This window comes from Rana temporaria, chromosome 4 (assembly GCF_905171775.1).
Source record: "Rana temporaria chromosome 4, aRanTem1.1, whole genome shotgun sequence".
NCBI classification, from domain to species: domain Eukaryota; kingdom Metazoa; phylum Chordata; class Amphibia; order Anura; family Ranidae; genus Rana; species Rana temporaria.
The window spans coordinates 367,934,034-367,948,994 of NC_053492.1; the positions used below are offsets into that span (position 1 = coordinate 367,934,034).

General features: G+C 44.3%; 1 protein-coding gene and 2 long non-coding RNA genes across 3 annotated transcripts; all 3 read right to left on the bottom strand.

Annotated features, from left to right (window-relative positions):
- Positions 1-4,727: 4,727 nt before the first annotated feature.
- LOC120935428 lies at positions 4,728-5,352 on the bottom strand. The gene is made up of 2 exons (XR_005748478.1): positions 5,140-5,352; positions 4,728-4,977 (listed from the first exon to the last, which is right to left on the bottom strand). It is a non-coding gene; the product is annotated as an uncharacterized LOC120935428 (long non-coding RNA).
- Positions 5,353-5,477: 125 nt separating this feature from the next.
- On the bottom strand, positions 5,478-6,750 carry LOC120935429. Its single transcript, XR_005748479.1, has 3 exons — positions 6,623-6,750; positions 6,408-6,514; positions 5,478-5,644 (listed from the first exon to the last, which is right to left on the bottom strand). It is a non-coding gene; the product is annotated as an uncharacterized LOC120935429 (long non-coding RNA).
- Positions 6,751-8,276: 1,526 nt separating this feature from the next.
- Positions 8,277-13,330, bottom strand: LOC120937580. Its single transcript, XM_040350921.1, has 2 exons — positions 12,429-13,330; positions 8,277-9,105 (listed from the first exon to the last, which is right to left on the bottom strand). The coding sequence occupies exons 1-2, from the start codon at positions 12,997-12,999 to the stop codon at positions 8,528-8,530; spliced, it is 1,149 nt and encodes a 382-aa protein (XP_040206855.1). The 5' UTR covers positions 13,000-13,330; the 3' UTR covers positions 8,277-8,527.
- Positions 13,331-14,961: the final 1,631 nt, after the last annotated feature.

Genomic DNA, 14,961 nt, shown 5'->3' on the forward strand with positions numbered 1-14,961 from the left:
TGGCACTGTAGTCACTGGTAGGTGGCACTGTGGGCATTGGTAGGTGACATTGGTGGGTACTGAGAGGTGGCACTGGCAGGTGGCACTGGTGGTCACAGATGAGGCAGCCGCGGCTCTCTGTGTGAGGGACCGATGTCCCTCTGACAGAAGCCGGTGATCGGAAAAAAAGAAAACAATTACTGATCTTCTGTTTACATCACGTGATCAGCTGATAGCTGATCATGTGGTAAGGGGCCAGGATCCACCCCTTACTCCGATTTGTGATCAGCCAAGTCTCATAGACTTGGTGATCACAGAGTGCACTGCGCCTGCCCCATAGGGGGCGCACAGGCAGCTCATGCACGGGAAGATGTCTATTGACGCCTTCCAGCCAATTAAGGCCCACACTGTAGCCATCATTTGGCTATAGCGCTGGTGGGAGGTGGTTAAAGTGAAACAATAAAAATAAAAATTCCTTTATATATCGTGCCTGGGGGTCCTCTTAATGTGCCTGTAAAGTGGTGCATTTGTAGTATATACAGAACATGCTACAGCAAAACTGACATTTCTAAAGAAAAAAATAGTCAAATCCCATTTAAAATAACTTGCAGTTACAATTGTCGGCACTCGGCCATTAACCTCTTGCCCCCGAGTGCACACACATATGCATCCTCGGCTTTCGGGGGTTATACCGGGATGATGCCCACAGCTACAGGCATCATCCCGGTATCATTTTTTAGAGCAGCTTTCCGGTGATAACAACCAATGTGCCTAAAAGCCTCTCGGTTGTTATCCCGGAGGAGCGGGAGTTGACTTCCCCCCTCCCGCCGCCTCCACTGCTCTTAACAGGCATCCCGTCCCACCGGGAGACCCGATCCATGGTGCGCCACTTCCGGCGCCTAGAGAGAGACTGGCATAAAGCCGTAAATGGCTTTCTGCCAGTCTCCTTAATGTAAACATGGAAGCAATGTCGCAACGTCACTTCTGGTTTACATGGCTGCCAATGACGCCGGATTTAAAAAAAAATACAGTATTCAGATTTGCCGCTTTCGGCTATCTGAATACTTTAAAGTGTAAAGGAGGGATTTGGGACCCCCGATCCCTACATAAAGAGTACCTGTCACCGCCTATTACTGTCACAAGGGATGTTTACATTCCTTGTGACAGCAATAAAAATGATAATAAAAAAAATACACATTATTATAATTTCACGCTCACGCAGCAAAGAAAACTCATACGGAAGTCGCTGTAAACGCTGTTCAAATCACACATGTAAGGTATCGCCGCGATCGTCAGAGAGCTTTTCGAATTTGCTGCGAACACCCCAAATTGTTCGCTGTTTGGCGAACGGGCGAACAGCCAATGTTCGAGTCGAACTCATGTTCCACCCGAACATAAAGCTCATCCCTACTATACTGACACTATCCACAGCATTACTGACACCATCCTGCACATACTACCCACCACCATATACTCCATACTCTTCTGCTGCACATACTACCCACTGCCATATACTCTGCACTCCTCTCCCTTAGCTGATCATCATATTAGTGTCACTGTTTATGTCAGTGTCAGTTAGGCTGGCCATACATGATAGAATTTTTTCTCTATCTCACCTTCTTAAAATTTGGTAGTCATATCCCCAAAAATTCTAAGAAGTATATTTTATTTATCTCATGAACAAAATGTGAGAAATAATGTACCGTATTTATCGCGGTATAACGCGCTCTAGCGTATACCGCGCACCCCCAAAGTGGCCCCCAATCCTGTGGGAAAAAAATATTTTTTGTTTTTTTGTACTTACAGTTTTGGTGTCTTGCGCGGCGTCCATCTGCGGCCTCGTCGGGTCCGGCGTCCTTCTGCGGCTTCTGGTGTCCTCTTCGGCGGGTCCGGCGTCCGTCTTCGGCGGGTCGGGCATCCATCTTCGGCGGGTCCGGTGTCCATCTTCGGCGGGTCCGGTGTCCATCTTCGGCGGGTCCGGCGTCCTTCTGCGGCATCCTCCCGCTCGTTTCCCGCCACGACTTTGAATACTGCGCCCGCATATAGCGAGCGCAGTACACTCGTGAATCTTCGGACAGGCTCGGGCGCCTCTCGCACTGACGTCCTGTACGCTCAGGACGTCAGTACGAGAGGCGCCGAGACTGCCCGAAGATTCACGAGTGTACTGCGCTCGCTATATGCGGGCGCAGTATTCAAACTCGTGGCGGGAAATCGGGTATCGGCGTATATCGCGCACCCACGATTTTGCCCTGATTTTCAGGGCAAAATAGTGCGCGGTATACGCCGATAAATACGGTATATATCATACAATCATTCCATAAACACATACACTGCATATATAATTTAAGGAACATATGTTTAGCCACTGCTCTTAACAGGCAACCCGTCCCACCGGGAGACCCGATCCATGGTGCGCCACTTCCAGGGCCTAGAGAGAGACTGGCATAAAGCTGTAAATGGCTTTCTGCCAGTCTCCTTAATGTAAACATGGAAGCAACGTCACAACGTCACTTCTGGTTTACATGGCTGCCAATGACGCTGGATTTAAAAAAAAATACAGTATTCAGATTTGCCGCTTTCGGCTGTCTGAATACTTTAAAGTGTAAAGGAGGGATTTGGGACCCCCGATCCCTACATAAAGAGTACCTGTCACCACCTATTACTGTCACAAGGGATGTTTACATTCCTTGTGACAGCAATAAAAATTATAATAAAAAAAATACACATTATTATAATTTCACGCTCACGCAGCAAAGAAAACTCATACGGAAGTCGCGCCCGCATATGTAAACGCTGTTCAAATCACACATGTAAGGTATCGCCGCGATCGTCAGAGAGCTTTTCGAATTTGCTGCGAACACCCCAAATTGTTCGCTGTTTGGCGAACGGGCGAACAGCCAATGTTCGAGTCGAACTCATGTTCCACCCGAACATAAAGCTCATCCCTACTATACTGACACTATCCACAGCATTACTGACACCATCCTGCACATACTACCCACCACCATATACTCCATACTCTTCTGCTGCACATACTACCCACTGCCATATACTCTGCACTCCTCACCCTTAGCTGATCATCATATTAGTGTCACTGTTTATGTCAGTGTCAGTTAGGCTGGCCATACATGATAGAATTTTTTCTCTATCTCACCTTCTTAAAATTTGGTAGTCATATCCCCAAAAATTCTAAGAAGTATATTTTATTTATCTCATGAACGAAATGTGAGAAATAATGTATATATCATACAATCATTCCATAAACACATACACTGAATATATAATGTAAGGAACATATGTTTATAAAATAGTTTACCATTTGCAACAAAAAAAAAAATATGTCCCCTGATTTCATTTTAAAAATCTGGTCACCTTACCTTAGCTGTCAAATTTATATGGTTTTCTTGAGTGTAGAACCTGTTTTATCTCTCCAGGTTTGCAGCTAATTTCAGTGCTATGGCACTGTAATGCATCGTTTCCACTGAGCTGATCGGTTCGGTACGCTATTTTGGGTGTTTCCATTATGAAAGTGTGTCATAAAACCGAACCGTACCACACCATTCTGGGTCCTGCTTCAGATGTGGGGCCATAGAAAATGGAACGGTTTGGTTAGGGCGGAGCTAAAATACATTCCACTGATTGGTGGACACGCTAGGCATTTTTTCTAAACCCTGTATGGCCCCTGACGGTCCGAATTGCAGTGGAAACGCTCACCAGAATAGACCGGACCATTCTAACCATTCCAAACTGTACCGACCCAAACCATTCCGCTCAGTGGAAACGAGGCATAAGGGTGCAAAACAATGCTTCTACAGATGGACCTCAGATAAACTCTGTAATGTTTGCTGCAGAGTAAATACTGCTTTGTGTCTCCAAGTTTGTGGCCTATTCCGGTTCACCAGTACTATAAAAGTGCCACATATTGTTTTTGCTGCTGACAAATTTCTAATGTTTGCTGCAGGGTAAATCCTATTTTGTGATTCAACTTTAGCAGTCTATTCTGGTGCTCTGACACTCTAAAAATGTCACAAAATGTTTCCGTAGCTTGTAAGGGATAGGCGGGTGATGATAGACCTGTCCTCTATGCTTTCCCATTAACTTTTTGGGCGCCAAGTCTGGGTCACATGAGAGGGCTACCATCTAGGTGGGTTGCTCTGGGCTACGGTAGGCACCTGTATAAGGGTCACTCTGCTCTAAGCATGGGGTACTTCTGATCTGTGCCATTTCCATCAATGCCCGGTCTGAGGCAGCCGTGGGGAAAATACTCAGCCTTTAAGGCAGGCATCTACTCTCAGAGATGAACGTACACAGTGTAAACTCTCCTCCAGTTAAGTATTGGGTCCCGATAGTCAGTGTCAGTGTGAACCTCTCACTGTAGCTTGCATTCAGGAGGGACACGCTGAGCCTTGTTCACATCCACCTGTCCAGCGTTTTCCACTACCCTTCCCCCAGTAGCGCAATGGGGCCCTGCTGTGCACCTAGCACGGGCTCCACGTGCGCACCCACCTAACTCTTGGCTTCCCATACCTTTTCACGGGATGAGAACCTTGGCAGTGCGAGTCTGCGCCTGTTGCTATGGGAGAGTGACAGCTTGTAAAAGGAGTACAGAACACCCCTCTCTCACTTCTAGAGTCTGTCCTATCTGACATAGGTACATGCTACTGACCTACTTTAACTAACTGTGAGAAAAGAGAAAGTTACCCCTAGGGGCTTTGTGCTGCAGCAAAAAATGAAAACGTACCATGAAATAAAAAATTATAAATTTATTAAATATAGAGTTCAAAAAGCCCCAAACACGGGGGACTCAAGATATGAGCTTATGACAACAGAGGTTATACATAGCGAATAAAAACAGAGAATAGAACAAATACAGACATAGCATAACAGTACTGTGGAGTTATACAAAATACTATGGGCGAAAAAACACCCCTACGCGTTTCGACCTTTTGAAAGTAACGGTCTTCTTCAGGGAGTATTGGTTAGACGCTGCCATAGGTTCTATAAAAAGAATACATACAAAAAGATACATGCAGATGAGTGGAACATCATAACAACAGAACATGGGGAGGCCCGCCACCCACAGCCATATAAGTAGATGGTGGGATGCGGGTGTTCCTCCTGTAAATATGGACTGATGTAAAAAGTACCATTGCCACTCACCCAGGGGCGTCCACTCGAAGGCGTAGATCCGGACCAGGTGAACCAATACCGCACCATCAAACTTCCCACGGGGGTATCGGGGGTGAAACAAAGGGGAGAGGAGCTCCCCTAGGTCAGTGTGGAAAAAGACTCCGAATTCCAAAACACCAACGGGAGAGGTACCACCCGGGCCCACGAGAGGTCAACGAATAGCGCGCCGAAGGGTCGCGCCCCGAGGCGGGCCGGGGGGGGGGGGATTGGGGGGTAATCCGCCACCAAAGGGGGGGGGCGGAGGGGGAGAACGGGGCCGGGCAGGGAAGGGGCACAGAGGGGGGGGGAGGGGGGAGAGGGGGGGGGAGAGACCCCCAACAACAAAGCCGGGGATGGCAGATGAAAGCCAAACAGGGGTGGGGGCGAGCACCCGTAACCGGCTGGGCCAGGGGGGGGCCAGCACCGCCGCACGAAGCCGGGATGGGTAGGTTGGGGTGCGGTTAAGCACTTCCCTCCTGAAATTGCGATGAAGGCCCTGTAAGAGAATACACACAAATATATATGAAGCTGAAAAGTGTGTCTGAAAATAAAAAACTAAAAAATAAATAAAAAAGAAAATAAACTAATAAATGTGAGTACATGCCGGGCTGAGCAGGAAGCCTGATGTATCAGCAAGGAGATTAGATGAGCGAAGGACATGCACAGGTAGAAGAAGGGAATGTGAAAATAGAAAAAAAGAAAAAAAGGGGGGGGGGGGGGGAAGGGGGGGGGGGGAAAACAGGGGGAAAAAGAAGGAGAGGGAAACTGTGCAAAAAGGTGAGATATGGCGTGAGGGCAAAGCTGAAGAGGTCAGTGCGGTGAAAAAGAATGAAATAGGAAATGGAATATGGAAAATGAAAGGAGTGTTGGGTGACTGAGGGAGTCACGATAAAAATGCAGTGTATAAAATGGTGAAAAGAATGTGGGAAGTGTGTGTGAAGGAATGGAGTGAAAACGCAGTGAAAAGTGAAGGAGCAAAGAAAAAATAATAAAATAAGGTGAATATCAAGAGGGAAGGAAAGAAGGGGTGAGGAAGAAAAAAAGTGTAAAGGTGAAAGGTGAGAGGTGAAAAGAAAAAGGACACAAAATATACTAATGATGATAATGGATGTGACTACGGATGTATAAGTGACATGTGATGTGTGTACAAATGCATGGGACTAAAAAAGACAAACAAGTGAATGAAAGGGAAGTGAGGAAAAAAAAAAACGAGAAAAAGGGCTAATAGAGACACATGAATAGTGATGGAATAGGAATACCTGTGCTATCTGTGATGCTCACAGAAAATCGGATAGTGCAATGGTTAGAACTGTAGCCTTCCTGTTAAGGAAGAATGTTGAGACACCTTTAAAGGAGGTGCTGACATCTGTTAATGAAATAACAAGAAATAAACAAATAAGAATATAAGTAAAAAATGCCAGAGTGGATGGCAAGTCTGCAGGAAAAAGAGAGCGGAGCTCAAGCTCCCACCTACCCTCCTGCAGCCAAAGTCTGTAATGACCACCAAAATCAGTCGCCGTGGGATCTGGGTTTATCCCGATGGGGCTGGCTGTTTATATAGGGTATGTCTAAGCAGGTGGGGGAGTGCACTCCCTCAGCACCTGTGGCAACCCCACCCCATAATAAGTGGAGGGCGGGCCCGGATGGACACCAGTCGGCCCGAGAGACACACCCACCACTAGGGCAGGTGTTCGTAATCGCCTGAGGGTCCTCCCTCGGGAGGAGCTTGAGCTCCGCTCTCTTTTTCCTGCAGACTTGCCATCCACTCTGGCATTTTTTACTTATATTCTTATTTGTTTATTTCTTGTTATTTCATTAACAGATGTCAGCACCTCCTTTAAAGGTGTCTCAACATTCTTCCTTAACAGGAAGGCTACAGTTCTAACCATTGCACTATCCGACTTTCTATTTTCTGTGAGCATCACAGATAGCACAGGTATTCCTATTCCATCACTATTCATGTGTCTCTATTAGCCCTTTTTCTCGTTTTTTTTTCCTCACTTCCCTTTCATTCACTTGTTTGTCTTTTTTAGTCCCATGCATTTGTACACACATCACATGTCACTTATACATCCGTAGTCACATCCATTATCATCATTAGTATATTTTGTGTCCTTTTTCTTTTCACCTCTCACCTTTCACCTTTACACTTTTTTTCTTCCTCACCCCTTCTTTCCTTCCCTCTTGATATTCACCTTATTTTATTTTATTATTTTTTCTTTGCTCCTTCACTTTTCACTGCGTTTTCACTCCATGGGAGTGTAGGCCGTACAAGACAACTTAACTTCTAATGATTTGAATAAAAAACATAGACCAAAATAATTTAAATAACTTTATTGAATAAATAAATAAATAAATCCTTTCATTTTTTTTTTTTTTTTTTATTTTGGTAGTAGAAATGGCCGCGGCACCGTTATTGGTATAAATAAATCTATATAATCATAAATATTCCATTTAATATTACTAAAATTCTAATAGTAACATTTTCAATATTATTTAAATTCTTAATATAACATTTTCCAAACTTTAATCATCTCTTAAGATCTCGCTCAGTCATAGAACTCGAGCGAATACCATAACTAATAAATACAAAGTCCCCCCTTGATTTCAAGGGTGACATACCACATAAGGTGCTGCGACAGGGAGGGAGGGAGGGGAAGCACACTATGCCGTACCAGGCCTTGACTGAAAAACCCTTCAGAGCGGTGGGCTTATATAGCCCCCCGCACGTGTACAAAGCCCGGGAAACATGTGATTTCAAACACATGTAGAAAGCCCGGGAAACACGTGAGTTTGAAACACCTGCTAAAGCCCGGGAAACACGTGACTCAGAAGCCTAATTTGCCCAGCAACATGACTCATCCTTTGAAAGTCACGTTTTTCCCGCCCAAGCTGCCAGCTACAGTACCTTCAGTTGCCATTTTTTTTTTTTTTTTTAAAACATGTTGTTCTGCCGGCCACAATCCCATGATGTTGGCACTAAATAATGCCCCCTTTCCATGGGAGTGTAGGCCGTACAAGACAACTTAACTTCTAATGATTTGAATAAAAAACATAGACCAAAATAATTTAAATAACTTTATTGAATAAATAAATAAATAAATCCTTTCATTTTTTTTTTTTTTTTTTATTTTGGTAGTAGAAATGGCCGCGGCACCGTTATTGGTATAAATAAATCTATATAATCATAAATATTCCATTTAATATTACTAAAATTCTAATAGTAACATTTTCAATATTATTTAAATTCTTAATATAACATTTTCCAAACTTTAATCATCTCTTAAGATCTCGCTCAGTCATAGAACTCGAGCGAATACCATAACTAATAAATACAAAGTCCCCACCAGCCGGTTTTTGTCGGCTGACAAAAAACGGCCTACCCCAGCACCGTGGCCATTTCTACCATATTCTGGAGATCCGAATTGAAGATATCCAAACCTATGTCAGATAGGTGGATACCATCAGACCTATAGAGACCAGAAAAACCTCCTTCCAACTCAGTGTGCCTATAAGAAAAACTGTTCAATATAGGCATAAATTTCTCAATTGAATGATTAACACGCCTCCGAATCTTCTCCAGAGACCTATTCTCCGGGAAAGATAGCCAGAGAAAACGCGGAATCATTTCAGAAAAGATTATTCTAGTACTAGGAAAGGACAAATGAATATGCTGCAAATCGCGCTTAATTTTAAAGATCAAATCTAAAGTTGAATACTTTCCTATGTCATTACCCCCAAGGTGGATTATCAAAATATCAGGATAAGGTAAACTGTGAGATAAAATAGAAATGTGGTGACAAAGATTGTCCCAACGCAAACCACGAATACCTTTCCAAAAAATCTTAAAAGAGTCAGGAGGCAAAGACAGGTTAGAAGAGTAACATCGTTGACACGCCCGGATGTGAGCCCAATGAACAAATGAATGTCCAATGATCCAGATGGAGGATAATGAACCTAGAATCAGAGAGAAAGATTAGGACGGATATATAAACCAAACCTCTTTGACTCCCATCTACCCAAACTCATAATTACAGACTCATTTAGGCCCAACCTAGCAGCTTCCGTAGCAGCTCCGATGCGAAATGAATGGGATGAAAATTTTAAGTGACCAAGGTCTAAAGAAATCAGGCATCGCCTGAAAATGGCAGAAAATTGAAACCTTGTTACTGGGGATGAATCTAAATGAACCAGAAAATTACCTATACAAGAAGGTCTTACGGAAATGTATCTAGAAATGACTAAGTAAGGGCAAATGATATGATCCCCACATGCATGCAACGTGAGCCAATGCCCTTTACCTAACACATCCGTTTTGGATTTACTAATAAAAACCAGAACTTTTCCTTGAGAAACGCGTACTTCACTAAATTTTAAACCTGAACTACTTTTTTTATTATTAGGAACTAGCTCCGAAATTCGAAGAGCAGCAAAGAAAATTAGCACAAATGCTGTATGAAATAATAATGCTTCGAATTCCGAAATACACACCTTAGGTGTATTTAAACAAATTTTTCTTAAAAGTTCTAATGAAACGGGCCTACGTGTGTCAGGCGTAAAAGTCTGTCTTCTGTATCCCTTTAAAGCCTGACGAACCGAAAAGAAACTGTTACACGCTGGGAGATTGTGTAATTTTAGAAAAAAGGAAATTCCTGCCAGGCTCTTGTTAATATAATTAAAAGATAACTTCTGTTGCATAAGTGAACAAATAAAAGCAAGGACCGTTTGTTCGGTACATGAGAAACCAGCTAAACCCAATTCCTCGGCGAACAAGAGCCACTTTCTCCATGCAACCGAGTACTCGATCCATGTTTTGGAAGCAATCGAGCCCCTGATAGCCGAAACAATAGGGGCTAAATCAGATCCCAAAGCTGACTCGGGCAGGTGCATCCAACCTGATCCGCTTCTGGAAAAAGCTGTCTGAAACGAGCCATCTGAAAACGAGACAGGCTATCAGCTATCAGATTACTTTTTCCAGGAACATGTTTTGCTTTCACCCAAATGTTAAACCTTAAACATAGTAAAACCAGATATCTTAATAATTTTATAACGAATATGGATTTAGAAGAGAGACAGTTTAAAGCGAAGATAACACCCTTATTATCTGAATGTACTAAAATTCGTTTGTTACTGAAAAATTTTCCCCATAATTCAAAAGCAACTACTATGGGGAATAACTCGAGGAGCACTATATTCTTGGTTGCCTTATTGGCAACCCAGAATGGGGGCCACGAACCGCAGCACCAATGGGTGCCCCAGATTGCTGCGAAACCTAGCGAGCCTGCTGCATCCGTGTAAAGATCAAGATCGGCTGAAAAAATAAAATCTTCTTGGAAAAAAGTACGACCATTATAATCAGATAAAAACTGCGACCAGACCAAAAGGTCATCTTTCAGATCCGAAGTAAGACGGATATGGGAAAACGGAGATTTAAGGCCAGACATGGCCATAGACAATCGCCTGGAAAAAATTCTGCCAACTGGCATTACCCTAGTGGCGAAAGCCAGAAGACCTAGAAAAGACTGTAACTCTTTTAACAATACTTTCCTCCGACGCAAAAAAAGATAAATCGTATTCTGAATCCTAGTTATTTTAACCAAAGGGAGCTGATATTGACACAACCTAGTATCAATACTGATCCCAAGGAATTCTATAACCGTGACCGGAAAAACAGTTTTTTCAGTGGCTATTGGCACACCAAAAAACTTAGAAATGTTCAAAAATAATTCTAGCATTAAAAGACAAATAGGAGAATCAGGGGGTCCTACGATCAGAAAGTCATCCAAATAGTGGATAATCCCGTTGTAGCCAGCCTCGTATGAGACGACCCATTGCAAAAAAGTAGCAAAAGTCTCAAAATATCTACACGATAAGGAACACCCCATAGGGAGACACATATCGTAAAAATATTTTCCTTCAAAACAGAAACCTAGAGAATTAAAACATTCAGGGGCAATGGGGAGCAGTCTGAATGCAGATTCAATATCAGTCTTTGCTAACAATGCCCCGTTACCAAATTTTTTTATTAACCTAATTGCGTCGTCGAAACTTGCGTAAGATACAGAAGCCAACGAATCATCAATCTCGTCGTTCAATGAATCACCCTTTGGGTATGAAAGGTGATGAATTAAACGATAAGAATTGGGCTCCTTTTTGGGTACAATGCCCAAAGGGGAAATACGAAAATTCTTAAATGGAGGAAAAACAAAAGGGCCCGCGACCCTTCCTGCTGTAATTTCTTTCATTAATTTTTTTCTCACCACCTCACTATGTGTCAAAACCGATTTCAAATTACTTACTAAGCTGCAGCCGACCCCTGAAAAAATTGGAAGGGTGAAACCTGAGGAAAATCCATTAATTAAAACCTCAGCTTTCTCCCTGTCTGGGTACCGCATTAGCCACGGGTACATGTTTTGCAGATTCACCGGAGTGCAAGCCTTTAGAGTTTTCTCTACCTTGTGCAGGAAAATTTCTTTTGAAACATTTTGAGACAGGATGAGTCCCGAAACAAAAGGAACACTCGTGCTTGTATCTGCACGACGTTGACCATTTGCACTGAGACTCATTAAATGCAAAACAAATACCTTTCTTATAAGTGGGCGGTACATTCTGCGCTGGTAACTGTCTTGAAAAAACTGGTTTCTGCGGAAGGATCAGGTTCAACCATAAACCTACATCCTTCATACCCCATCTTAAATTAGGATACACTGACATCTTCTGTCGAAATGATTCATCGTAATTATACCACCCGAAACCCCCGAAATTCCTATACGCTTCAAGTATATTCTCCAAATGTTGGAATAGACCACTACACTTATCCGGGAATTTTTCACCTAAAATGGAAGAATAAATACAAAAGGCTTGTAACCAATTGTAAAAAGATTTTGGAGCAGTACGACGTCTATCTTCTGATAACTCGTCCATTTTTTTGTCGCTTTTTCCCGAAAATTCCTTACCAGGGAGTAAAGCTAATAATTCAATAAAGTCGCCTTTCCAAATTTTTTCTTTTATATTTGTGGACAAGTGAAAACCCAAAGGAGAGATTTCACATGGGAGAGGCTCTTTAAAGGAAATTTCAGGGATCTGAGAGGAAGTAGGATTATTAAGAAAAGAATCAAAACTGCTATCATTAACAGCAATAGCAGACTGAGAAATTGTAGGTAAAGCCTGTGCTGACCAAACATTAGCAGGGGATAATTGTGACTGACTAGCAATAACATTTTTTAAATTATTAACAGATTCCAATAATTGCTTTAAAATCAACTGGTTTCCTAACTCACCACTAGATGTCGCTGCTCCAGCTTGGGACGCTGAGCTGTCATCTCTCTGTGAGCTGCTAGCCGGCCTAGAAAGGAATTCTAGCCGCTGAGGAGCCGTCACATTGTCCAGCTGAGTCTGCCTGGCCACTGGTGACGCTGTCTGCTCCTCCATAGGAACCTGCAAAGAAAAAAGATCCCTCCTTCCCTTCACTGGTGATTGACGGCCTCTACCCCTCCCCGTCGTGACGCGCACCGGAGATGGAGAGGCCGTCCTCCTCTTCTTCTGTATTCGCAGGCTGCTGCGTTGAGGGGTGGTGTCGGAAGTTCCGCCCAGGCTGGAAACCTCATCCTCACGGGCCGCAGAGACAGCAAGGGAGCGCTCGGGTGGCTGGGTCCTGGAACACCTGTAAGGGAGAGATGGTGTCTGAGGTAGAAGCGGTTGCTGAAAAGCATCCGACGGACCCGCAACTTCTCCATCTTCCTCCGCGACAAGGGCAGGTTCAGCCTCCATCTCCGCCAGGCACTTCTTCAGCCATTCTTCCCCGCCGTCCTCCGCTGCTCGCTCCAGGAGTCGCCTGATGAGATCCTTCATGACCTGAGGTAAGAGAGATAAAAAGGGGGGGGGAAGCACACTATGCCGTACCAGGCCTTGACTGAAAAACCCTTCAGAGCGGTGGGCTTATATAGCCCCCCGCACGTGTACAAAGCCCGGGAAACATGTGATTTCAAACACATGTAGAAAGCCCGGGAAACACGTGAGTTTGAAACACCTGCTAAAGCCCGGGAAACACGTGACTCAGAAGCCTAATTTGCCCAGCAACATGACTCATCCTTTGAAAGTCACGTTTTTCCCGCCCAAGCTGCCAGCTACAGTACCTTCAGTTGCCATTTTTTTTTTTTTTTTTAAAACATGTTGTTCTGCCGGCCACAATCCCATGATGTTGGCACTAAATAATGCCCCCTTTCCATTCCTTCACACACACTTCCCACATTCTTTTCACCATTTTATACACTGCATTTTTATCGTGACTCCCTCAGTCACCCAACACTCCTTTCATTTTCCATATTCCATTTCCTATTTCATTCTTTTTCACCGCACTGACCTCTTCAGCTTTGCCCTCACGCCATATCTCACCTTTTTGCACAGTTTCCCTCTCCTTCTTTTTCCCCCTGTTTCCCCCCCCCCCCCCTTTCCCCCCCCCCCCCCCTTTTTTTCTTTTTTTCTATTTTCACATTCCCTTCTTCTACCTGTGCATGTCCTTCGCTCATCTAATCTCCTTGCTGATACATCAGGCTTCCTGCTCAGCCCGGCATGTACTCACATTTATTAGTTTATTTTCTTTTTTATTTATTTTTTAGTTTTTTATTTTCAGACACACTTTTCAGCTTCATATATATTTGTGTGTATTCTCTTACAGGGCCTTCATCGCAATTTCAGGAGGGAAGTGCTTAACCGCACCCCAACCTACCCATCCCGGCTTCGTGCGGCGGTGCTGGCCCCCCCCTGGCCCAGCCGGTTACGGGTGCTCGCCCCCACCCCTGTTTGGCTTTCATCTGCCATCCCCGGCTTTGTTGTTGGGGGTCTCTCGCCCCCCCCTCTCCCCCCTCCCCCCCCTCTGTGCCCCTTCCCTGCCCGGCCCCGTTCTCCCCCTCCGCCCCCCCCCTTTGGTGGCGGATTACCCCCCAATCCCCCCTCCCCGGCCCGCCTCGGGGCGCGACCCTTCGGCGCGCTATTCGTTGACCTCTCGTGGGCCCGGGTGGTACCTCTCCCGTTGGTGTTTTGGAATTCGGAGTCTTTTTCCACACTGACCTAGGGGAGCTCCTCTCCCCTTTGTTTCACCCCCGATACCCCCGTGGGAAGTTTGATGGTGCGGTATTGGTTCACCTGGTCCGGATCTACGCCTTCGAGTGGACGCCCCTGGGTGAGTGGCAATGGTACTTTTTACATCAGTCCATATTTACAGGAGGAACACCCGCATCCCGCCATCTACTTATATGGCTGTGGGTGGCGGGCCTCCCCATGTTCTGTTGTTATGATGTTCCACTCATCTGCATGTATCTTTTTGTATGTATTCTTTTTATAGAACCTATGGCAGCGTCTAACCAATACTCCCTGAAGAAGACCGTTACTTTCAAAAGGTCGAAACGCGTAGGGGTGTTTTTTCGCCCATAGTATTTTGTATAACTCCACAGTACTGTTATGCTATGTCTGTATTTGTTCTATTCTCTGTTTTTATTCGCTATGTATAACCTCTGTTGTCATAAGCTCATATCTTGAGTCCCCCTTGTTTGGGGCTTTTTGAACTCTATATTTAATAAATTTATAATTTTTTATTTCATGGTACGTTTTCATTTTTTGCTGCAGCACAAAGCCCCTAGGGGTAACTTTCTCTTTTCTCAAGACATATCAGGGGTGTGCAGCACTCTTTTTCCCGTGGGTCCATATACCCTTTCTTTGCTAAAACTTTAACTAACTGTAAGCTTCCATTACCCATGGCAATCACATGTATTACCAGGGTGACTCTTTAAGTGCTGACTTTTTATACTGCAATGT